A 24,696-nucleotide genomic window follows, 5' to 3' on the forward strand; every position below is an offset into this window, starting at 1 on the left:
CATTGTCTAGGAGGACAATGGGGTCTAGGAGTATGTATAGATCATTGGGGTCTAGGAGTCTCCCCTCGTTCAAAACCATCTTTAGAGGTCCTAGCACGCCATTTCTCGACCCGCTCTTTCGTTTGAGCTCAAAAAAACATTCATATCTTGTCTGACATCTTTGCTACAAACTCGGGTCTTTAACTCGGGTTTTCAATTGAAGGCCCGAGTTGTAGACACAGCGTGATGAAAAATAATATCTCAATTTCAAACATAGTACTACCCATTTAAGGCATTCAGTTTTGCCGTCATCGTGATTTCACAATTGAATTATTAGTTTCCAAATCTCGTGAAATATCCACTAATTCCAACCATTACAATAACCAAATCCGAAATCCCCCGAAACCCAAAACAAATCTCGAAATTCCCACCAAAATCCCTCTACAAACTCTCGAGAATTAGAATTCCAAATCCAATTGAATCAACTCCCCCCAACACCCATCAGTCCCCCGCACTTTAAAAATTCACCAACGATTTCAGATATCACGAGCGCGTTAAAAAACGTTATCTGAAAATCGCCTAAAAACCCCAGATAATGAAATTCCGATCGGTTTATGTTTTCCTGTGAGTGATGAAAAAACTCTCTCCCCTTTTTTTTCCCTAGCATAGCTGGGAGTGCTACGTGTGCAGCATAAAACGAAAGTATACTATACGTTATGACAGGATACACAAGGCCCCCTCCTCAGTTTGGAAAAGAAAAGAGACAGAACGACGTATCCCCTTTAAACCCTGCGGGGAGAGCGAGCCCTGGCTTTAGCCAGGGCCCAAGGCTGTTGTTGAATATCGCCACCCCAGCGTGTGAGGCACGATTTCATCAAGGACTTTGAAAAGACAATGATGTAGCAACAAAAAAGAACCAACAGAGAAAAGGAAAATTTCCGAAATGGAGAGCATTGTGGCCCTTAAAAAAATTGTCTTCATGCTTGAAAACTTGATGTGGTTGAAAAAATTTGATGGTGCTTTCAGAAAGAGACGGAAATTTCAGCCCTAATTTGACGAAACGACGAGTCATTTTATTAGAGGAGAATGGACTACCTCTCCAATCGTCGAAAACTCCAGAACGGCCAAGTGGAATTTTCAGATTTTTTTTTCATTTTCAAGACGTGTTTCAAGATTCAAAACGAGACATGATTCATCCAAAGCGTATTATTTACACTTTAAAAAATTTTTGACTGAAATTTCTGGTGCATCTCTGGGAAGTTTTAATCACATCAAAGTTTCGCTGAAATATCCCTCAAAAATTTGTGCATTTGAAATAAAACACATGGCCATAACATTTAAATATCCTCAAAAGGAATTCTTAACCGTTAAGTGGTCGCAATTCTTCACCAAATGTAGTTGGGCGCATGTACACTTTAACCCCGTGTATTTTACGATTGCATGAAAAAAAAAGTTGGAAAAAATAATTTATAAAAATGAAAGGGGGATATAAAAGAAAGACAGTTGTAAGATAAATCAGGAACTCGATCTTATCAGATGAAAATTTTTGAAAATTCGAGGTTAAACATGAAGATTTTAAGCGAGTTGAGTTTTCAAAAGATTAATGGTGTAAGATTTATTGGTGTAAGTCTAAAAATATTGTCAATGTGTTCAATATATTTAACCGTAGTTTGGTTAACAAACGCAACCCTGCGAGCTGGTCACCTCCGCGGGGATTCGCCGCCGTGTTATTTAGGTTTTAGCGTTGCCGATTTTACTCTACACTGGCCGGGCGCGTTTAGCGAGTTTCCGGCAACGTCGCGTCATGGGCAATTTCATTTAACATGGGAAAAAATCATTCATTTGTCCGAAATAATTTGTTTTCTTCAAGAATTATGGGAAATATGTTGTTCTAAAAACGACTATAATTTTTTAGATAACATCAATTGACAAAGTCAATTTTTTTTTAATTTTTCCGGTTCGCCAGTCAATTGTAATTAAAGAAAACCGACGCGCGGCGGGGTTTCCCTCATTGTAGAATCACTTAAGGATTAACTTAACCAGTTTTTCCAAATTGAGTTTTTATTACTTTTAAATAAAACCAATCAACTATAAATACAATCGAGAATAACGGAGGGTGGGGCAAAATGGGCTTATGATTTCCTTTGAATTGTTCACATCTCAAGAACAAATTTGTCAGCTGAGTTTAGTCTGGAGTCATCACAGAGAGGAAGAATTGTCCTTCACGAGAAAAAAAAATATTATTCCGTTTCATTAAGAGTTCAATGATTGTTAATATTTCAAATAATTGGAAAGTGTGTCCACATTGCACCACTTTTTCTTGTCTATCTAAAAATATCATGAATCACCCCGAACCTCATAAATAATCATTAAAAAATCCAGAATCCTTACGAAAACAGACTCTGCTACATAACAATTTCCCTCATCCCCAGACAAACAAGTTCCCAGTGTTATTGCACTTGGAATTGCATCTGATGGCAATTTGAGTTAGAAGTGAAGCTGGATGAATGCTGGAGCTCTGCTAGAGAGCGGGCTAGGGGAGGCTGTAGAAGCTTCAAGTTGCAAATGGTAGGCGTATTAGATCCTGAGATATATAACCCCAGTGTCCAATAGTACCAAGAGAGACAGCCATACGTTTATATCGATTCTCGTAAATTTCTCAGTCCGAAAGACGTGGTCTCGAATCCGACAAAAGCGACGACCGTATATTATTGCCAACGCTACCGAGAGAGAGTCCAATCGTAATCTCGTTTTTACGCGCATCGATGAATTGAAAACAACTTTCTGGAACAATTTTTTTTTTCACTCTTTCTCTCTTCCTCTTCCTCGTCTTTCATTTCATTATAACTATTGGAGTGAATAAATATTTACCTCTATTTGAGTGAAAGGAACGAGAAGAGACGGCGGAAAAATAATGAAAATATGTATCAAAAGTGGCTGGGGTATCCAATTTGATGGCGTTCCTTCCACCGCAGCCGTCCGAGTCCCAGGACACTGCCGAGAGGTGTTGAAATGAGATAGACAACAGAGGGAGCGAAGGGAAAGTAGAGGTAGCCAGAAAAACACACGTGGGGAGGTCCCCTTTAAGGTCGCATCGTCGTTGGTAGGATTATAATAAGCCCAGACCCGCTAGAATCCAATACTTACGGACGACAGTTTCCGGTAAGGGACGGAGAGGGAGAGGGAGAGGGGGGGAAAGAGGATGAGGAGAGTGTACTGTGTGGTACTACTACCCAAGCATACACATTTCAGAATAACTGGAGAAATCGGGCTCTGGAGTCTAAATAACAGTATGGAGGAGACAATGTTTTCAAAGATTTTTTTTTAAATAAAGGGAGAGGTGTAACCACAGCGGGGGGGAGATAGGGCGGAGAGACACGTACGAACGCTTCGTGGGGGACTAACTCTGTATTTCGTTGGGTGACGTTGGCAAAATCCGAAAACCCCTAGATGCTGGGGTTTCATTCTTTCTAATACTGAACTAGATCGTAAAGTGCAGGGAATGGTTTCTCTGGGTTTTTACAAAATAAAAATGAAAAATTGAGGGTGAATGGGGTTTAAGATGATTAAAGAGACTTGTGTGGTATGGGGTGTTTGAGATAAGTGGGTTTTTCAGATTGAGAGAGGTGATGTAATTTGGATTTGAGAGGGAAAAGATAGTGATGGGGATTGGACGTATAGGGTGTACGCTATAACTGTAGAGAACTGTCATGTGTGAAAGTTATTTTAGGGAGAAGTGTCAAGAGATTTTTTTTTGTAACTCATAGAGTTTTCGGTCGTCAGTTTACCTCCAAATTGGTTCATTTGAAAAATCCATTCGTTAACTATCAACGAATATTCATTTGGTCATATTCAACTCTACTATTCGTTAATAGTTAACGAATCTCGTTTGGAATGAATGAATCAGTCTATCAGGGCACCATCCCTCAAGAAACAAAATCCCCTACAAAAAAAAGTAAAACTCCTCTAAATGCGATGATAAAATATGACAGAAACTCGCATAGAACTGAAATTAAGAGAAACCGCCCAGCGACATTTCCCTTTTTAATCTATCCTTCTCTCTATTTCATTTTTTAAGTGAGGGTTTAGAGTAAAAATAAATCGTGTAGTTGTAAATCACGCCAACCCCTCTCCCGTCCTTGCCCCCACCACCGACACCATCGGCAACAACCCTGGACTTTCCTTGACGCCTTTTTTTCCTCGCAGGAAAAAAAGGGGAAGGTACCCCCACCCTCCCCCTCCCCATGCAACATCACCCTTTTTAAGATCCCCTGTTTCATTCCGATTTGTCTGAACTTTGACTCCCCCTTCCCCGTTTCTCTAGGGTATCGGGCTAGTGTCCAGTTGGGACCACATGGCGTCAGTGGTAATTTTTTTTTTATTTCCACATCAGGGAGACATATGCAGTGGGTATGTGCGTGCCCGAAAACACTGGAGTCACACATCGAAAGGCAATGGGAGATCAGGACGACCACCAAAAACGTCAGAAAAGGGTGGTGGGGTGGGGGAGGGCGGGGGAAATAGAGTGAGGGCTCTTGGGAGATTGGAAATGTCAATCCTCTTCAGTTCGCTCTATTTTCTCTTCCATTTATTTTTTAAATATGCCTTCTCGTGGGCAAGTTGGAGAAACTCAATTCCAGAAATGTCGACTTTGTTCAGTTATCAATAATTAGTTATTAATAGTTCACTCCAAATATCATTTGTTACCTAGATCATTTTAGAATCAATTCGGAAATTCATGGGGAGGTCGTTCCTGAATATCTCATGACATCCGCCAGTGGAAGATTAAATTTAGGGGACTTTTAAGATCGTAAGTTTCTTCATGACTTGAAAGTATTTGGACACCCTTAGATTCACGCAAATCGAATCTTCCGCTGGTTAATCTTTCACTACTTTCACTTTCATAATAACTATAACTGCTTGGTCCAAATCACTAAATTTTTCAACATTATTAATAAAAATCATTCATCATCGAAATAATTTTATAAGTACTGTAAAAATCGGAAAAATTTCTGTTCGATTGCTGTACGACCTTAGTCATGAATTCATTCAACTGATTCGTGAATAGAAGAATTTGTTCTCTTCGAATTTAAACTGAAATAAAAGCACTCGAAACATTTAATTTTATGTCTCACGGTAGATAAACTGTTGAGTTGAGAAAACAATTACTGAGAGAATGTGATTACACTTTTTTCCCCTGCATTCTGGTCTTTTTTTTGTGACTATCGGGACACGTTTAGGCTGTGAATGGTATCCATTATTTTATTTTCATGACAATGCAGCGTATTCATCTTGACTTCGATGAGAGAACGTGGAGAACAAAAGGGAAGAGGACAGGATGAGAGTTATATTCATCTCTATCCCCCCCCCCCCCCCNCCCCCCCCCCCGATTCCTTAGATTTTACTATTCCAGCCACGACTCATCTTTGATTCTTGTTCTGTTCGCATCGGTGACTTATCGTCGACTTATTATTCATCTATTCTTCTATTTTCTTCTTTATCACTTTTTGTCCATTCTGTTCATCTCATAGTGAAGAGTTTATTTATCAGTGGATGGGAATTTAGTAGGAGGAGAACTAATAACAGAAATGTATCAGAAATGGATCTAATGAAAAATAGCGGCAACGCGAACGAACCCACATCAAATTTTCTTGTATTTCGGATGATGGGGCCATTTTCTTTTCTTCTTTGAGAACGAATATTGAATTGAATGCCTTGGAGGAAAAATATTCAATCGAACAAAGCCTACGAACGTTTTTATTATTCCATTTTCTGAACTAACAATACACTGTTTAAAATTTGGCTTCAATTTCTGATATAGTTCTTGGAAATGTGCAGTATTTACGACTCGCTTTATGGTAAGAGTGAAATGTTTATGAGAAGAAAATTGTGAGCATTAGGTTTTTATTCTCTGTGTGAGAGAGATGGAGTGATTTTAGAAATTTGGGGGAATTCAAGTAAATGTTGGTTGGGAATTTTGTATGTTTTGTGTGAATGAATATTTTAGACAGAGACATAGTGGAGGCAGTCACCACAAATTTTCAGCAAACAGTAGTTGGAGTTAAATTCCAAAGAATCTTGCCATTGGAAATTCACAATTTAATTGAAAAAAAATAAAAGGAAATTGTAAATTTCAGTTCAATTATTCCATGAAAATTAACAGAAATGGGGGAAATTCAGGCAAATGTATTTTTGAATTTACAATAAATTGAAATTCCGTGTAATTTGGTACTGAATATTTATGTTTAAAGTTAAAATTAAATAGGGAATTCTCGTCTTCATACTGCTTTAAACATTTAGAATTCCATTGAATTTCCAGTGAAATTTAGAATTGTATCATTTTTTCACCAATTAAAATTTCAAAAATTCAAATTAAAATTTTTTTTTCTTTTTCTAACAGTGAAACTAGCCGAATATTTGACAGCGAAAAATTCAATTCAGAGGATTTTTGAGGGTTCAAGGGTCAGACAATCAGTGCGAACGAGGTTGCACATGACTATAAATCCAATCTCCCAATGGCGAATCGTCCACTAGTTTCACCTTCATTACAATTTAAATTTCCTCAAAATTATTATTTTGTTTAAACTTATATTAAAAATATTACGATCTCTTTTCACATCTTATGAAACATGAAATTATATTGACAGTAGATCAATCAATGAAGAAAACAGGAAAATTTTTTCATCAAAGATTGAATCAGGTGAAGAGAAGATCTGACATTTCTTTTTAATATCACTAGACATTTGCTTATCTGTTTGTTATGAAAATGAAAAAATCGTATTTATTAAACTTCATATACTCAGAGATGTTTTATAAATATTGATAATGACTTGAAGAGAATTAAGAGAATGAAGAGTGAAACACTAATGAATCATTTTTAATCTTCGATTACTTCTTTTTTTTTACTTTTTAATATAATCTGATTAAAATTTGTGATTGTTGAAAAATGAGGGGAGGGGTATGAATTGATTTCCTAGAAAACTGAAAAAATTTCTTGAATTCTTCGGAAAATTCCACAGTTTTCCAGATAACCGTAGCTCTTCAAAGATTTTTCTCGAATTATGTGGGAAACCGAAGAATTTTCATGAATTTTGTAGAATTTAGGATTTACGTATGAAAATCTGAGAAGCAAGAATTGATTATTTTTGCGTATGATAAATATGAAAAAATTAAAATTTGGGAAGTGACGAATAATTTGTGCGTTAAAAAAATTTAAAAATACTATGTTTATTTTCTCATGATCAACAATTAGGCAATTTAGATATGTTTTGATATAAAGATAAACTTCACACATGAAAAAATGAAAAATATGACGCGGAAAAAATTTTTGCCATTTGAAGAATTTGAAAATACCGGGGATTTTTTTCAGCAACTACTTCACGTGACTCATTGACCAATCAAAATTGCGGATTAGCGGTCAGGCCGTTTCGAGATATTTCGATATAAAACAACTGCACGTTTCTTTCATCTTTAGTAAATATAGGACAAGAAGTGATTTTCAGAAATTAATTAATTTAATAGGATAATAATAGGAAGGACTCGCTCGTGAGATCAATGCATAATTACTAAATCTGTCATACGTAACGTACACAGTTTCACATTTCCATTACAGTAGGATACGGTGAATCTTGTGAAATTTAATACAATCCTGGCCTTTATAATTCAGATGAAAAATCGATACGATAAAGAAGCTGAGAGGTTCCCTACAGTTCTATAAAAATGGACATAAAAAATAGCTTGAGGAGAGACATTCGCAGAGGATATTCAATCATTCAATAAAACTTAATGGACTCGGTTACGATTTAATTCCGAGAAAGCACAGTATAGTGAGCTTTGCAGTCATTTTGCAGTAATCTGACGATTTTTTCTCTACGAACTTTATCACGAGTTAAAAAAAAATGAGAAAGCAGATTCTCTGATTCGAGCTTGTCATCTCAATGTTTGATTGCTCCCATAAATCCGAGGGAATGTTTATTGCCCTGCAGTGAGAGAGTAGTGGAGATTTCAACAAAGTAATCGACTAATGTAAACGAACAGAATAAATATCCCGTACAATTACACTCAACGCCGTGATAACGACTATAGTTTATTCAAGGAATGATAAATATTGAATCAACTTTAATCGATAAAATTTGAATGTGGATATGATTCAATCCAATCCCCCTGATTATCTCGGTAATTATTAAAGACATGATTGATAGGGAATTTTCATCCAGAGACATCATTCATGTTTGAACTAAAGAGGAGGGAAATGAACAGAAGGAAATCTCCCCACAGTAGTTCTGTCATTACACCTCTCGCTGATGAATGTAAACAATCAAAAATAAACATGTCAATCACTCGATCGTAAACTATTGTGATTATTATGAGTGTCCATAAAAAAAAAAATTAATTTTGAAATGCATTATTTATGAGATAACAAGTACAGAATTCTCTCCATGATGAAATTTTTTAATACAAAAAAGATTGATGTAATCCCCCCGATTGGATTCCCGGTAATCCATGCTCGTCTCTGGTCTCCTCAATGACTCCTTTCAACTCAAAATATCAACTTGATAGCTAAGAAATGAGAGAGTAGAAAAAGTGGAGATTACTTTTTATTTATTAATAATTTGGATTCGATAAAATATCGTTTTTATCTGGAAAATGTCGAAAAGTTAGTGACAACTGACGTTTTGCCACGACCCCGATAACAAGTTATAAAAAGTTCCCGGGTTAAAGGGATAAGTGACGGGAGAATTAAATATGGCTTTCATTCCAACAGAAATAACTTTGGGCTTGCTCTGCAATATGTTTTAATTAATTACTTCCCGCTGCAATTGTTTCCACAGGTTATTTATTATTAATTCAATGAATTACTGAATTTCAAATGAACAATGATGAAAATGAAAATGAGAGAATTCATTGATCAACCGGGAAAAGCGTAATCCATTCGTTATATTTATTTTTCAAAAAAAAATCGCTAATTCAATGGTTTTGTATGTAAAAATCAATTTTAAAAATTGCAGGATTAATTTTCGCTCTCACTGTTTGGGTTTTGCGTGGTTAATTCGAGGGGTGATTCGACTTCAACAGAGAATGAGTCGTTTTTAATTGATTACACCGAAGCAATATTCTTTTCGCTATTCAGTCGTTCAATGGAAACCGGAGGAATTTTTCCAATTTGCTTTCAATTCAATGGTGTTCTTTAAATAGAATAACTTATGACGAAATTAACTTGAATGATTGAATTAATCCATAAAACAATTTCAGATTTCAGATGAACAATTACATTAAAAAAAAGCGATTTTGAGATATTTTGGGGATTTCAACTTTTTTTCTCAGAAAGTAGGTCACTTTCAGGGATTTGGCCGACAACTTTGGGATTCTGGATGAGCAAAATCGGACCACACTGAGAAAAAAAATTACTTTTGCCAAAGAATCATTTTCTTGGGAGAAGAATTTATTCTTTGCGGAGCGTATTTCTCCAGGCCAGTCATTATCAAGGAGTCCAAGTCCATCTCGAAATATTAAAATTATGTTCAATTATGGAATGATTACATTACATATGACCTTGAATGAACTCCATTGACAATTATTAGCCTTTAAAATTATTTCAAATTATTATACGTTAGAGAACCTCGAATTTGAAAAAATTGAAAAATAATGAAGCGTGTTCATTCAAGGTCATATGTAGCATAATCATCTCATTATTCAACATAATTGTAATAGAGAATAGAGAAATAAGCTCCTAAAAAAATAAATTCTTCTCCCAAGAAAATGATTCCTTGGCAAAATTAATTTTTTTTTCCCAGTGCACTTGTTTTGGAGATATTCAACTTTGTATGTGAAACTCTTTTGCCCAATATCTCAAAAACTATCGGTTCGATTTCAATTTTTTTTCAAAATGTGCACTTTTATGTGGAATTTTACGATAAATGAATCATTCCACCAGTCTAATCAGCATTTAAAAAATGTCAATATCACGTAGTTCTCGGCTTCTAGGGCGAGATGACCCCAATTTTGTAATACTGCACTATTAGTGGGCACGAACCACTTATTGTATAAAATCCAAAAAAAATTCATTTCATTTTCATAAAATATCGGAAAGCACAAAAATTTTTCTTAGAATGAATCAATTAAAAAACAAATCAATGATCGCTGGAAACAGAACTTCCGAATGGCCGTAGGTCTTTTACGCGATGACGTTTCCGAATCACGATATATCAAATACGAAAAAATGCCATCCACAAGATGCTCTTGAGAAGCGTACAGTCATACTTTCTCATTCAATCAAATTTCTCGGTATCTCATCGCATCCACTCAACTATTTTCCCCCTGGAGGAATTTTTCCATTTTTTCCAAATAGCTACAACGGTTGCCCACGATCGTAACCATCCCACCGTTGTGGACAACTCATAACATGTCAGGCTGCTTTCCAAGCGAAATCATAAAACTTTCGTCTGGGCCCTAAAAACCAGTAATGTCAGCTAACAGGCATGCTCGCCTGTAAAAAGATTATGACCTTACATAAGGCGGTATTGCTTGTCATTACACCTACGTGATAATGATTCATACGGCAAATTGGAGATACTACGACAAAAAATAAAAGAAGTACAAAAAATAGAGCAAAATATTGGAAATAAAGAAGGCTAAAAAACCAAGATAACCGAGAACGATAATTCAAAATACTCTAGAGCTACAATTTATCGTTGCTTTCATTTGCAAAAAATTGAGAAATACACCTTAAAAAAAACAGCTGAACCCAAACTAAACAGTTGTACGACAACAAATAAACAGCTCCGTAGAAATCGATGGAACAGAAAGTATTCTGTACAGGCCATTTCGTGAATGCCTCGTAAACTGGTGGTTGTAGAGGAAAATGTCAAGAGAACTTTGGCATAGCCAATGAAATTCTCTCCAAAAAATAATTCCACACTTCATTCTTGGAGCTATCAATCCAAAATACCCCTGCCTCTGTACTGCGAGGTGAGATAAAAAAAACAGGGAACTTTGTGATACTCCTGTGACATTTTCTCTCAAACCTCTCCCTTCCAGCCCTCCAGAACAAAAATAAATTTAAAAAACCGTCTAAACCCCTCCAGAAAATCGAATAATCCTTCAACCCGAACAAAAGCCACGACAAGTAGATCTCCAACTCTTAAAAGGAAAATTAAAACCCCGAGATAACCTACAGAGATATTCCGAATAATGACTACAGAATAGTAAACCACATTTATGAGAATCGAATGACTGAGACAAGGAAATACAACGAGGGTAAACCGTGGAACTTGTGACAGTTGGAAGGAGGAAATATGGATGAGAGAGGAGGAACGGTTGGGAGAAGTTAGCCCCGGCTGTTTGTCTGTCATGCACGAGGGGAGGGGGGTTATATCACCCAGGGGGAGGAGGCCGACAGGAACAAACCGGGACACACGAGTGATACTCACACGTTATATTAGGATTAACCTGAAGAGTTTAGTCGTTAGTTTCACCATCCACTGTGGATTTCCATTTCCCATAAAACCTCCACAAAATATTCTCGATGATGAAATTCAAGGAAAAGCACGATAGTTTCACTCAATTCATCATTTAATCATTAGTTTTAACATTTTATTACGAAGGAAACACACGCACTTAACTCAACACCGTCATGAGACCCGACGGACACAGAACTATGAAAAACCGAATTTTCAATGCCCATCGTTTCCTCCAACAATTCAGTTAAACCCTCAAGGTCATGATAAATAACAAATTATCATCATCAACTATTGAGTTTATGATGAAACTGTTAATTAATAGTTTCCTCTGTCTCCAAAATGTTCACCCTCTTCACTTTTCCCCAGCTTTTGCACCGCCGAAACTTCAATGACGGCGGGGCTCCAGATTAATATGGCCGTCCGTTGACACGAAGTTTCGTGGAGCACTGGCGAGAGGAGCCCTGAGGCATCACGAATTTCTTCATTCTCATAAAATCCCCCTGGCCCCACCCGACCGTGTAAACCGCACAGCGTGGAAAAACTATAAATTTACATTAACAATAAACAGAGCTGTAATAATCAGCCATTTTTCCCCACAAAATCCATCTCTCTCTCTCTCTCTCTCTCTCTCTCTCTCTCTCACTCACACACACACTTCACCCAATTCATGTATTTGCAGGTAGAATAATCACTCAACGAATCACCATCATCAATACCACAATAGAAAAACTTTTATTTTTTCATGGTAACTTCACTCACCTCGTCGCCGTGCTTTCCTTCACCCTCACGCGTAATATCACTCTCTTTTTTCCTCACTATTTATCTCTCTCTCTCTCCTCGTTTTTTTTCGTCTCAACAATCTCACTGAATTCAGCGAAAAAAAAGGGGGAAAAAGAAACAAAAAAAAATAAAATATTTCCACGGATTTTAGTTGATCACAGGGGCACAGTTATTGAGTTTACGATTATATTAATCACTGTTTATCATTATTTTTAGATGTTAGATTGTCTAACAATAATCACGCTGACACACTGGACGCGGTTATTTGGTGAACGACGTCAACATTACCACCGTACGCTCTCGTGGCGGCCATCTTTTCGGGGCCACACGAATGTAACGCCACACGAATCACTCGGGAAACATCGGCCTCCAAACAACTCTCTCGTCTTGTGTGACGTCGTATTCACTCTACTCCCCACTGTCACACTTATTTTTCTCGCTTCTGTTCTCTTCTTTCCTCAGCCGCCCTCTCTCGTTCCCTCTTCGTCGCCAGTGTGTTACGCCCGGGAGTTATTTTAATGTGTGCGAATATTCTCGTGACGAATATTCTTGGTTTACGGACGACGCGCACCAACACTGAGACGATGAAAACATCGGCGAGTTACGTGTCTCTACGCACATAAACAAACACATAGATGAAAGGATGAATAAATGTGTTAGTTTTTGGGGAGTAAGGAGTAGATTGTGTTTGTGGCGCTGGGTGTCAACGAAAACTTTCTTGATACGCCGGAAGTCAAATGACCTCGTGGCCAATGGCGAGGGACGGCATAGACATGGAGACGGGAAGTTGGCGAGTGTGATGGCGCCGACGCGGGTTCATTTAAATTCGGCTTCTGTAGAAATGTAGGAGAGCCCATTTTTTGACGTGGATACGTCTACGGTTTCAATAGCGGGGGGTGGGGTCATTTTGGGAAACAGTCCTTATGTGCAGTGCCATCTATCGGAATTCTAGAAAATTCTAGACATTTCGAGGTAATTTGAAAAGTTTCTTGAAATTTCGATAAAATTCAAGGTGTTTCTAGAAAATTCGAGAGAATGCAAGAAGTTTCTAGTAAATTTGAGAAAGAAGGAAGGACCATGGACGTATCCGCGCACAATCACAGCTGTATATATATGGAAGATACAACCGCCTGTCATTTTTAAGAATGTTGGGATTTTTTGGGGGGCAGTATGGCTGCAAAAAAGTCTCTTGATAAACCTACTGGGTTGTGGATGTTCATCCAAAATGGTAAGCACTCAAAATAATAGTTTTCGTCATTGGAGCGAAGAAAATTTTTCTGGCGAATATGGGGTTGAAGGATGAATCAACGGCGAGTTCTGCATCCATATGTGCTAAAATAGCATTTTCTGTACTGCTTCTCACGATTTCTCGTCTGGGAATTGGTATTACATACTTGCCAAACTTGAAAACTTGAAAATCACTACAGAAAAATATTGTTCCTGGGCTGTTGCGATGGGGTTTTTTTAATCGTGTGATTGGCCAGTCCTCGCCTACGGCTCGGAGGCCAGCGCCACACGAGTAAAAAACCCCATCGCAAAAGGCCGGAAAAATACTATTTCTGTACTGCTTCTCACGATTTCTTGTCTGGGAATTGGTATTACATACTTGCCAAACTTGAAAACTTGAAAATCACTACAGAAAAATATTGTTCCTGGGCTGTTGTGATGGGGTTTTTTTAATCGTGCGGTTGGCCAGTCCTCGCCGACGGCTCGGACGCCAGCGCGAGACTACCAACAAGAATTATTTGAGAACCTATTCGTTTTTCTCTCAGTGTATTATGCCGGATTTTATTGCATGGGTGAGAAAAAAGCAGCTGTTAAACTCACTATGTCCTGAGAAATTGAAAATATAAACTGCATAATCAACGCTAAATCCAAATGAAGAAACCTGAACAATTGTTGTCTACGCAGAAAATGTGAAAAATATATTTTTTCTCATACAGTTTTTCTCCAATCCCAAGACTTCAAACAGTTAACAATGCTCTGAAAAATATGTAAATTGTTCCACAAAGGTCTGTTTATAAACGTACATAAACTGTAATATGTAAAACTTTATCAAACACGTGTCCACACCCAAAAAAACACTTGATAAATGCAGTGGAATGTGGAATTACGAGCCAGCCGACAACCCCCTAATGCTTCACGATCTCCTGAACAGCAGCGATGATGTTCCTGGCACTGATTCCAAAGGCATCGAGAAGAACGTTAGGAGGACCAGATCTGGGGACCTTGGGGACTGCCAACTTCTTCAAGATGATGTTTCTCTCCATCGCAACAGCTGAGGCGACAGCCTCCCCCAGTCCTCCCTCGGGATAGTGATCCTCCACTGTGACAATTCTGCCACCTGTCTCCTTGGCGTTACTGATGACAGCAGCAGCATCCAGAGGTTTAACAGTGAATGGATCCAACACTCTGACGTTAACTCCAGCCTTCTCAAGCTCATCAGCAGCCTTCAAGGCTTCGTGGAGAGTGACTCCAGCTCCAATGAGCAAAACCTAAAAACAATAACAAAATAATGGATTCAACGTTGAAATTTAATTGCTCATCATCACACAATTCGTAATATTTCCTCACGTACATATTGTTAGTAATTGTTATTGTAACATTTTTGTCAAAATTTTTGAAAAAAAGCCTCTGTAGCTCAAAAATTGGAGGCCCTAGACTATTTTTGACATTTTAAGCGCCTGCGGGACAAACGAACAATGAACAGTAAACAATTTTTGTTGCACTAATTATTCGTTTTTCGACATATATGATCAATCGTGGTTTTTCCTGGTAAACTAATAATCAAATAAGGGATTTTGACCCTTGTAGCGTTCGGGTACCCTGCGACCCTGATGGCCCTTATAACCCTGAAGGTCCCAAGGGTCTGCAGGGGCACAAAGGTCCCCTTCGTTACCCCTTCTTGTAACATCAAATAGATTTATAATTAAATGGGTATATTCTATTATTATCTTCAATGCATATAAGAAATCTCACTCCAATAATAGCCCGCGAATTTTAAAACTCATAGGTTCCCTTTAAGGATGTTCGACACCCTTTTAGCCAAAATTGACGTTGTTTTCATTTTTCTGACAAATTATCGATGGGAGTGACGTGAAAAAATATAACGATTTTGTGGTTTGTCATTCTTTAATGGCTCACGAAGTTGCGTAGTGGTGCGATAATTTTCATGCGTTTTTTCTACAGTTTTGTGATTCTTTTTAAAAGTTTAGAGAAAACGCAGGAAAATGTTCGCACCACCTTAAAATTTCGTCAGTCATTAAATAATGACAAAACGCAAAAACGTTATATTTTTTCACGTCAATTCCATCATAAGTTTGCCAGAAAAATTAAAAAAACGTGAATTTTGGCAGAAAGGGTGTAGAACATCCTTAATCGTCTATCTGTTCGTCTGCTTACCCCACATTCATCTCAATCCTCACAAATGAAATAAAACGAACCTGATCCTTCTGGCTGGACTTGACAACCTTAGCCTTTCCGACAGCAAAAGGCTCTTCGTTCTTATACAAAATCGCAGTGTTAGGTCTTGAAGTTCTGATGAAGCAAATCCCCTTGGTGTTAGCAGCGATTTCCACAGCTCTCTCAGTGGACACAGCATCACTGGGATAGAAGACAGTAGACCCAGGTATAGTTCTGAACATGGCAATGTCCTCAAGCCCCATTTGAGAGGGGCCATCCTCTCCAATGGACACTCCACAGTGGGAGCCAACAAAGTTCACATTTGACTGAGAGATTGCACCCATTCGAATCTGATCGAAGGCCCTCGTGAAGAACGTGGCGAAAGCTGAGACGAAGGGGACTGTTCTGTCTCTGCAGGCAGCTCCCGTTGCCACCCCCACGAGGTTCTGTTCGGCTATGAAGCATTCGACGAAGCGAGCGGGGTCCACTGTCTTAATTTTGTCGGCGAAGGTTGAGTTCTTCGTGTCGCCGTCTAGGGCAATCACTCGAGGGTTGTTCTGTGCGATTTTTGCTAGGGCAGTTCCATAGGCTAGACGAGTTGCCACTTGATCCGTGGGTTTGTAGGCTGGTGGAGTCTGGAGCTTGATGTTGGTGATGTTGACGACTGGGGCGTCCTCGACGAGAGGCTTCTGGGGGTGGAGACCCAGGGGCCCGTGATTCTTGATGAGAGAGGTCAAGAATTTAATCGTATCATCAGCTTTGTCCCCTAGGGCCTTGCCATGCCAGTTTTCCAGGTCCTCGATGTTGGGGAAGTACTTTCCTTTGAAGGTCTTTGCGAGAATGGCAGTGGGGCGACCTTTGGTGGTCTGGGCCTCGTGGAAGGCTTTCACGAGCTCCTCGACGTCATGACCGTCAACCACCAGCGCGTTGAAGCCGAAGGACTCTAGGCGCTTACGGTAGACTTCGAGGTTGTGCTGGAGGGCTGTGGGCTCACTCTGGCCCAGACGATTGATGTCGAAGATTGCACAGAGGTTGTCGAGTTTGTAGTGCGAGGCGAAACTCAGGGCCTCCCAGATCGATCCTTCTGCGGATTCACCGTCACCAATCAGGCAGTAAACTCTGCAATACAAGCGGGTTTCAGGAGTTACAGTAAATTTGAGGATGAAGACAAAAAATCAGCTGTGAGGTGGTTTCTATGAGAAAGTGTTCGAAGATACTTGCTGGCAATTTCATCGGATTCGAAGACGCTCACAAAAGCTTCACATTTCATCTCAGAATAAATTTATTTATGAATGCATATCAGGTATTCCATGTCAAATGAGTCAACGGTTCACCCTCAGCCCCTTGGAAATTAATGTCGATTTTTTCTCCGATTGGAGCACTAGAAAAACTATCTCTCAATTTTTCTTAAATTTTTTTACCAGCCCGTTACGGAGAAATGATTTTTTTTTTTTCGTTTTTCAATAACTCCAGTTCTGTTCATCCGATTTTTATTTATGACACGTTATATTATAAGAGTTACGTTTTGATTGTAAGAGTTACTGGAAAAAAGACAAGAAAAATAAAAGATGACATAATTTTGAAAATTCAAGTTTTCATTTTTTTTTTGAATTTGGTATTATGTGCACCTAGGGATTGAAAAACAAAATCGCACAAAATCTTCTTATAGATGGTAGAAAATGGAGAATTTTGAGGCGTCTCAAATTAAAATTGGCTGAACAGAACCCGAGTTACTGAACAAAAAACCAAAAAACAAAGAAAAAATCATATCACCGAAATGGGTCGTCGAAAAAATCTGAAAAAAATTGAGACATCGTAGAAAAAATCGAGATCAATTTCCGAAAGGGTGAGGGTGGGCCTTTGACTCATTTGGCATAGAAAACCTCATATTCAACAGTTTTCATGATTGACGGGAACTATTTTAGTGCTTTGACAAATCATTGTGATTTGATCAACTATGAATAAAATTCATTTTAATTATGTGTATTTTCGTGATAATATTGCATGGATATATAGATCTTATTCATGAATCAATGGAGGAGAGAGGGACTTCTTTTGAATAATTTTTCGGAAAATCTAAGAACGAAAAAAAGTTGTATTCCATCAATTTTCTATATTATCGTTACCTGTAGCTGGCTCTATCAAAATTTTTGCCAACGTATGCCATTCCTGCAGCAACAGAGAGCCCCTGACCGAGGGATCCAGTGCCTACATCAATGAAGTTGAGCCTGGGTGTTGGATGTCCTTCCAAGTCGCTGTCGAATTTCCTGAGATTCTGGAGCTCAGCAACTGGCAGAAGTCCCGCCTCAGCCCATGCTTGAAAAATAACAACATCGGCACCATTTATATTGATATCTCCATGTCATTTTGAAGTGTCTAGAAGCCCTATCAATGAACGTATCCGCCAAAAATATCATAAGTAGTGAGATTTTAAATTTTTTATTCCGAAACTCCGGGCCGTGTACCGTGTATAAGGCGAATTTTCAGAAAAACATGGCACCTTTGAGCTCGAATATATAATTAAGAGTAACACTGAACATAAAAAATCTCACGGGACTTTTTCAAGTACACGATGTAGATCACTTTTGATTTTTTTCACATTTTTCCTAGATCTTTCACATTTATCATTATGTCGATTTATGCTGGTGCGGCGCGGCGCTTACGGCGCGACCAACGGAGTGTTAAGAATATTTAAGTATCTTTTACAGTTTGGTACAGCTCACACTGTAGATTCAACCATTGTCAATAATCAAATTTGTCAATTAAATTGCCCGAGAAAAAATTGAAAAATGAGGATTTTGAGCGAAAAACAGCAAAATGGAAATATCTCGGAAACTTTATATGAGCAGGTACGCATGTTTTGATTGATTGAGACAGAAAACATCGAGACGAATATTTTGAAACCAAAATTGAAATCGGTTGAGTAGTTTTTGGAATATTCAAGAAAACAGATTTAGATACAAATTTCAATATCTCCTAAACTAACCATCGGATCTAGCCCATTTTCAATATGAAACATTCTGGCGCTGGGTTTACATATTTTGACTGATTGAGATAGAAGGCATTGAAACGAATATTTTGAAAAAAAATTGGAATCGGTTGAGTAGTTTTTGAAATATTTACGAAAAACAATTTAGAAACAAATGGCGATTTCTCAAAAACGGCTGGATCGATCGGGCTGAAATTGAGCACAGAGTGAGTTCTCATCAATACCTATAATCTGACAAAATTTCAGATTTTTTGGAATCGTTTTAGTCCTTTAATTGTTCAATTTTCTAGAAGTTGACCACCAGGTAGATACCTGCACATACACAGAAGGTGGTCAAACTTCGTATTTTTACGTTTTAGACCATTCTACATCATTTCAAATTAGAGAATCTAAAAATAGAATGACTTCAATGTTTTCATTCGGAAGGAAAAAGAAGAATGCGATTACATTTTGGGCCACGATTACCTTTCAGACAGTAAAATTTTCCGAAATTGTCTGATTAATTTTTCCTTATATTTCTCCCCGTACGAACATATTCACAAAACAGTCCAGAGAGTTATGTCTCATCAACTCCATGTACCACGCAATTACAATTTCCATCAGTGAAAATTACCAGCATAAAGGATGGGGGCAGCATGACCCTTGCTGAGAATAAATCTATCGTTGTTGGCATCGCGTGGAGCTGAAACTTTATACCTCATCGCATTGAAGAAGAGGACAGACATGATGTCTGCCATCGAAGAGCATGATGTTGGATGCCTGTGAATTCAAAACAACAAAATCATTATCCCACATACCCAACTCCCCCTAATCTTGTATTTGATAACAGTGTTATGGGGATTGAATTCGAGTGAGCTAGGATTATTGATCGGCTCGAGGTTGAGAGAGGGAAACCGAAGCGATTGACCTTAGAAGGACAAGAATTATTGCCTAGCATAACTATCCTGATAAAATAACTTGACATATACTATTTTCATCGTAAATCACCTCCTCTTCTTATAAATTCCATTTTTTGCATTGAGGTATTAAAAAACATCTGATTCGTTATCAGATTGAAAACAATTTCGAGGTATTTATGAAAATGCAAAGAGAAGCAGAAACGTTGATAACACCCGCAATTGTATCGCCCGTCAATATCAAAAGGTCAGATGAAAGACTAGATTAATATGAATAAATTCAAGAGGAATAGATAATTATTAATTCAAATACCCCAAATGCCGATTTCGCGGATTGCGTGCTCTCAAATATCGGAAATATTTAAGAACACATCAGTTATTCGTTGAAAAAATTGAAAAGTTTTGAAAATCTTAGTTTTTAATTTGCTGATTTTCTAGAAAATTTAAATATGTATAATTTAATTAATTGTAACTATTATTTATGAATGAAATTCACCCGCTCTTCGAAGCTTCCGTAGCCTTTACGCTCAGAATCCTGAGGGTATTAGCCATGTCCTTGAGCTTCTGGATCTCCATATCGCGCACCATAGCTCAATATTACTTAAGATAATTATTGAAATGAAGGAGTTAGTGATTCAACGACTATATCCTACGAAGGCTCAATAAGCACTGACTGCCGCTTCAACAAATATCGAACGAATACCCTCGTGTCGGTCACTCGAGTGATGGAAAGTTGCCAAGACGCGCGAATTAAGTCCTGAATTTGAAATCTGCACTCGAGTAATTCCTTAGAATGCCAAAAATGAGTTTTCACTTGATAAATGAGAAAATTTGGTACTCTTCTGTTTTTGTCCTCTTGAGGTGGAGTTTCAGGTGTTGAATACAGCCCTGAGGTGTTACACAATACCTCCAGTTGTAATCTTACACTATCATGCAGACTAGACCCCTAATACTGGGGATTGACGTTACATTCGGAAAAAAATGAGAAATGTAGGGAATTGAGGATTCAAGAGATAGTAATTTAATTATCTCGATAACGAGGGGTTTGAGGAAAAAATTTAAGGATGCCTTTTTTTTCGGAAATTTTCTTCTCTACAAAAAAGTTCTTTCCGAATCTCCAACGTTTCCGAGATAAATTGGTAGAAAGCAAAATGCGAAATACTTTTTGTCATTTTTTTTTTTAAGAATGGAAAACCATTAAGGGGAGACTACTGTGAGTTTTTAAATTCGCTGGCTATTGGAATGCGATTTTTCATACAATAAAGATCGATTATATATATGTATCCAAAAATGAATAATTAGTGCAAAAAAATTAATTGTTTATCGATTGTTTGTCCCACAGAGGCTTAAAATGTTAAAAATAGGCCAGGACCTCTAATTTTTGAGCTACAGAGGTTTCTTTTTTTCAAAATGTTTGAAAAAATGTTTGAAAAAATGTGTACAATAACGATTGCGAATTAGTTTTTTAAAATTCAACTCCTACACAGCTAATTTCGTTATTTTTTTAATGAAAAATTGCACCATTCATGTAAAATGGCCCGAAAAATGTTCCTGAAAGAATCGAGAATGTATTTTAAATATTTTAAGAATAATTTTTCTGCCTATTTTATTAAATTAGCTGTGTAGGAGTCGAATTTCAAAAAACTAATTCGTAATTATTATCACACACATTTTTTCAAAAATTTTTGAAAAAAACACCTCTAAAATTTGAGGCCCTGGACTATTTTTAACATTTTAAGCGTCTGCAGGAAAACGAACAATAAACAATTTTTTTCACTAATTATTCGGTTTTACACATACCTAATTAATCTTCAATGTATGAGAAATCTCACTCCAATCGCCCGCGACTTTTAAAACTAATAGTAGTCTCCCCTTAATCCATTTTTCATTGTGTAATCTTCAATTGCAATTTTCTCATGATAATTCACCGGCTCTCATAAGATTGGATGCTCCGTCCCGTGAAATACCGTGAGGCATCGACTGATGCTAGGAGCCAATGGCAATTCTCCTACAATCGCTTGTACATTCACATATTTTATTTTTCATTTCCTCAACTCTAATGACGACCGCTTACGACGAAAAACAATTCCTGATATCAGAATGATTTTTCGGTATAATTTTTCATCACTTACATCATATGTTATGTCAGACATAATTTTTAGAAATGATATTGAATTGATTTTTCATGTTTCGAATCTGAAACTCTACATTCATTATTCCTCGGTGCATAAATCATGTACGGGCGTCATGCTGCCTTGAACCGAGTGTCGTCAAATGTACTCAACATAAATATGGGTCTATGTACACAACACAGACGAACCCTGTTCTCCAAGAATTGCCATCTAATTTCTTCTAACAAAAAAAGGGAATAAAAATGCAAATGGATTGGAATTAGAGATGCAAATGCGTCACATGACCCGTCATATGACGGTCATGTGACGAGGCGTTCATGACGGCTGTCACAATTCCCCCTCCCCCTTCTGTGACCATATAGATAAAACTATTTTGTTTTATTCATGACCGTCACAAATGGGAAATTAGTTATGACCGTCATTATGCAACTATATAGATGGTTTGACAACAATTTGGTTACAAATGATTTGGGACAATCATTCGTAGTTGGAAACTTTGGAAAATGACGGTTATTTTGCATCTCCAATTGGAATTATGACAGATATTGAGTGAAAATCGATATTTATGTTGATTACGTATATCCCTAGAGCAAATGGTTACAGTATAATATTAAAAACCATTTTATGCAGAGGAGTAATTTCCTACAAAAAATATCACTCACTATTTTCCCCCAAAATTGCTCATCAGGAGAAAATTCGCCAAATTCGCCAAAAAAGGGGAATAAAAATGCAAATGGATTGGAATTAGAGATGCAAATGCGTCACATGACCCTCATATGACGGGTGACAATCATTTGTAGTTGGAAAATTTGGAAAATGACGGTTATTTTGCATCTCCAATTGGAATTATGGCAGATATTGAGTGAAAATCGATATTTATGTTGATTACATATATCCCTAGAGCAAATGGCTACAGTATAATATTAAAAACCATTTTATGCAGAGGAGTAATTTCCTACAAAAAATATCACTCACTATTTTCCCCCAAAATTGCTCATCAGGAGAAAATTCGCCAAATTCGCCAAAAAAGGGGAATAAAAATGCAAATGGATTGGAATTAGAGATGCAAATGCGTCACATGACCGTCATATGACGGGTGACAATCATTTGTAGTTGGAAAATTTGGAAAATGACGGTTATTTTGCATCTCCAATTGGAATTATGGCAGATATTGAGTGAAAATCGATATTTATGTTGATTACGTATATCCCTAGAGCAAATGGCTACAGTATAATATTAAAAACCATTTTATGCAGAGGGGTAATTTCCTACAAAAAATATCACTCACTATTTTCCCCCAAAATTGCTCATCAGGAGAAAATTCGCCAAATTTGCCAAAAAAGGGGAATAAAAATGCAAATGGATTGGAATTAGAGATGCAAATGCGTCACATGACCCGTCATATGACGGTCATGTGACGAGGCGTTCATGACGGCTGTCACAATTCCCCCTCCCCCTTCTGTGACCGTCGCAACTTGTCAAGAACAAATGACAGTCATTTTTCATCTATATAGATGAAACTTCTTTTTTTCTCAGTCAATTTTCAGTTGAATTCCTTTTGTATTGGCATAATCCGCATTTTGAAACGGAAATCACGTTTTTTTTCCATCCATATAGATAAAACTATTTTGTTTTATTCATGACCGTCACAAATGGGAAATTAGTTATGACCGTCATTATGCAACTATATAGATGGTTTGACAACAATTTGGTTACAAATGATTTGTGACAATCATTTGTAGTTGGAAAATTTGGAAAATGACGGTTATTTTGCATCTAAAATTGGAATTATGACAGATATTGAGTGAAAAACGATATTTATGTTGATTACGTATATCCCTAGAGCAAATGGCTACAGTATAATATTAAATATTAAAATATTAAATTTTATGCAGAGGAGTAATTTCCTACAAAAAATATCACTCACTATTTTCCCCCAAAATTGCTCATCAGGAGAAAATTCGCCAAATTCGCCAAAAAAGGGGAATAAAAATGCAAATGGATTGGAATTAGAGATGCAAATGCGTCACATGATCGTCATATGACGGGTGACAATCATTTGTAGTTGGAAAATTTGGAAAATGACGGTTATTTTGCATCTCCAATTGGAATTATGACAGATATTGAGTGAAAATCGATATTTATGTTGATTACGTATATCCCTAGAGCAAATGGTTACAGTATAATATTAAAAACCATTTTATGCAGAGTAGTAATTTCCTACAAAAAATATCACTCACTATTTTCCCCCAAAATTGCTCATCAGGAGAAAATTTGGCGATCGAGATGTGAAAAATGAATCTTCACTCTTCTAAAATACTCTCCATTCTAATCTTTCTTAAAGACCCTTCGAAATTTAAAAATAAAATCGAATAGTCCCCAGTTCAGAGAACTTTCCACACGCACGTGGACCCGCAATCAACGGGCGAAGGTCATTCGGTAATTCTGTTAATAGACCTTATTCTTTTGGACTCGTTGGAATGATTATCAATGCGTAAAATTTCAAAACAAACTTTCGTCAGACTTTTTTCTTATCACAGTTTCCGCTTGTACCACGTGTCAAACCACAGTGATAACTGCAGTCTACATTTTCGAGTCAACAAAAATTATATTTAAAATCTATTTCAATGAATTAAGAACGAAAATCATGGGGTGGAATGTGTTAATAGAGGAGAAATGTTATGTTCGTGATTTACGAACGAGGATACTAATTAGTGATCTAGTTATTAGTGTGCCAGGGTCACTTACCCAGACTTGCTGGCTTGCGTGGACCTGACGGAATGGATTCTGAGCTTATTAGCAATGTCCTTGAGCTCTTGAATGGTTTTAGCCTCAGGTTTATGATAACTAGCCATGTTTCAATGTTTTATTCGACTCAATGAACTGGTGACAGACACAAAATTGTATTTAACAAATGTTTCACTTGGTGATAAAGCAGCCGGCAGGCGAGAGAATGAGACCCAACAAGTAGTATCGGCAGTGTGAACACGCGAAGAAACGAGAATGAGTGTACGATGTGAATGGCCGCCGGCAATCTTTGCCGCCCGCCAATGATTGAA

General features: G+C 37.4%; 1 protein-coding gene across 2 annotated transcripts; it reads right to left on the reverse strand.

The window, feature by feature from the left end:
- Window positions 1-14,122: 14,122 nt before the first annotated feature.
- Window positions 14,123-24,663, reverse strand: LOC107037271 (transketolase-like protein 2). 2 transcript variants are annotated; one of them, XM_015255734.1, is made up of 5 exons: window positions 24,386-24,663; window positions 19,223-19,368; window positions 17,747-17,936; window positions 15,662-16,739; window positions 14,123-14,713 (listed from the first exon to the last, which is right to left on the reverse strand). In XM_015255734.1, the coding sequence occupies exons 1-5, from the start codon at window positions 24,490-24,492 to the stop codon at window positions 14,351-14,353; spliced, it is 1,884 nt and encodes a 627-aa protein (XP_015111220.1). In that variant the 5' UTR covers window positions 24,493-24,663; the 3' UTR covers window positions 14,123-14,350. The 2 variants fall into 2 exon arrangements, with proteins under 2 accessions (XP_015111220.1, XP_015111221.1); XM_015255735.2 differs by lacking the exon at window positions 24,386-24,663 and adding an exon at window positions 20,002-20,273.
- Window positions 24,664-24,696: the final 33 nt, after the last annotated feature.

Source organism: Diachasma alloeum, unplaced genomic scaffold (assembly GCF_001412515.2).
Source record: "Diachasma alloeum isolate Michigan unplaced genomic scaffold, Dall2.0 Dall_scaffold_00216, whole genome shotgun sequence".
NCBI lineage: Eukaryota > Metazoa > Arthropoda > Insecta > Hymenoptera > Braconidae > Diachasma > Diachasma alloeum.

What these genes read in the sequence shown, in the direction of transcription:
- LOC107037271 (XM_015255734.1), bottom strand. Translation starts at nt 24,492, where the DNA reads ATGGCTAGTTATCATAAACCTGAGGCTAAAACCATTCAAGAGCTCAAG. An exon ending in TGCCCCCATCCTTTATGCTG is followed by an intron (nt 17,937 to 19,222) that starts GTAATTTTCACT and finishes TTATTTTTCAAG; the next exon opens with CATGGGCTGAGGCGGGACTT. An exon ending in TTTGATAGAGCCAGCTACAG is followed by an intron (nt 16,740 to 17,746) that starts GTAACGATAATA and finishes CTTGTATTGCAG; the next exon opens with AGTTTACTGCCTGATTGGTG.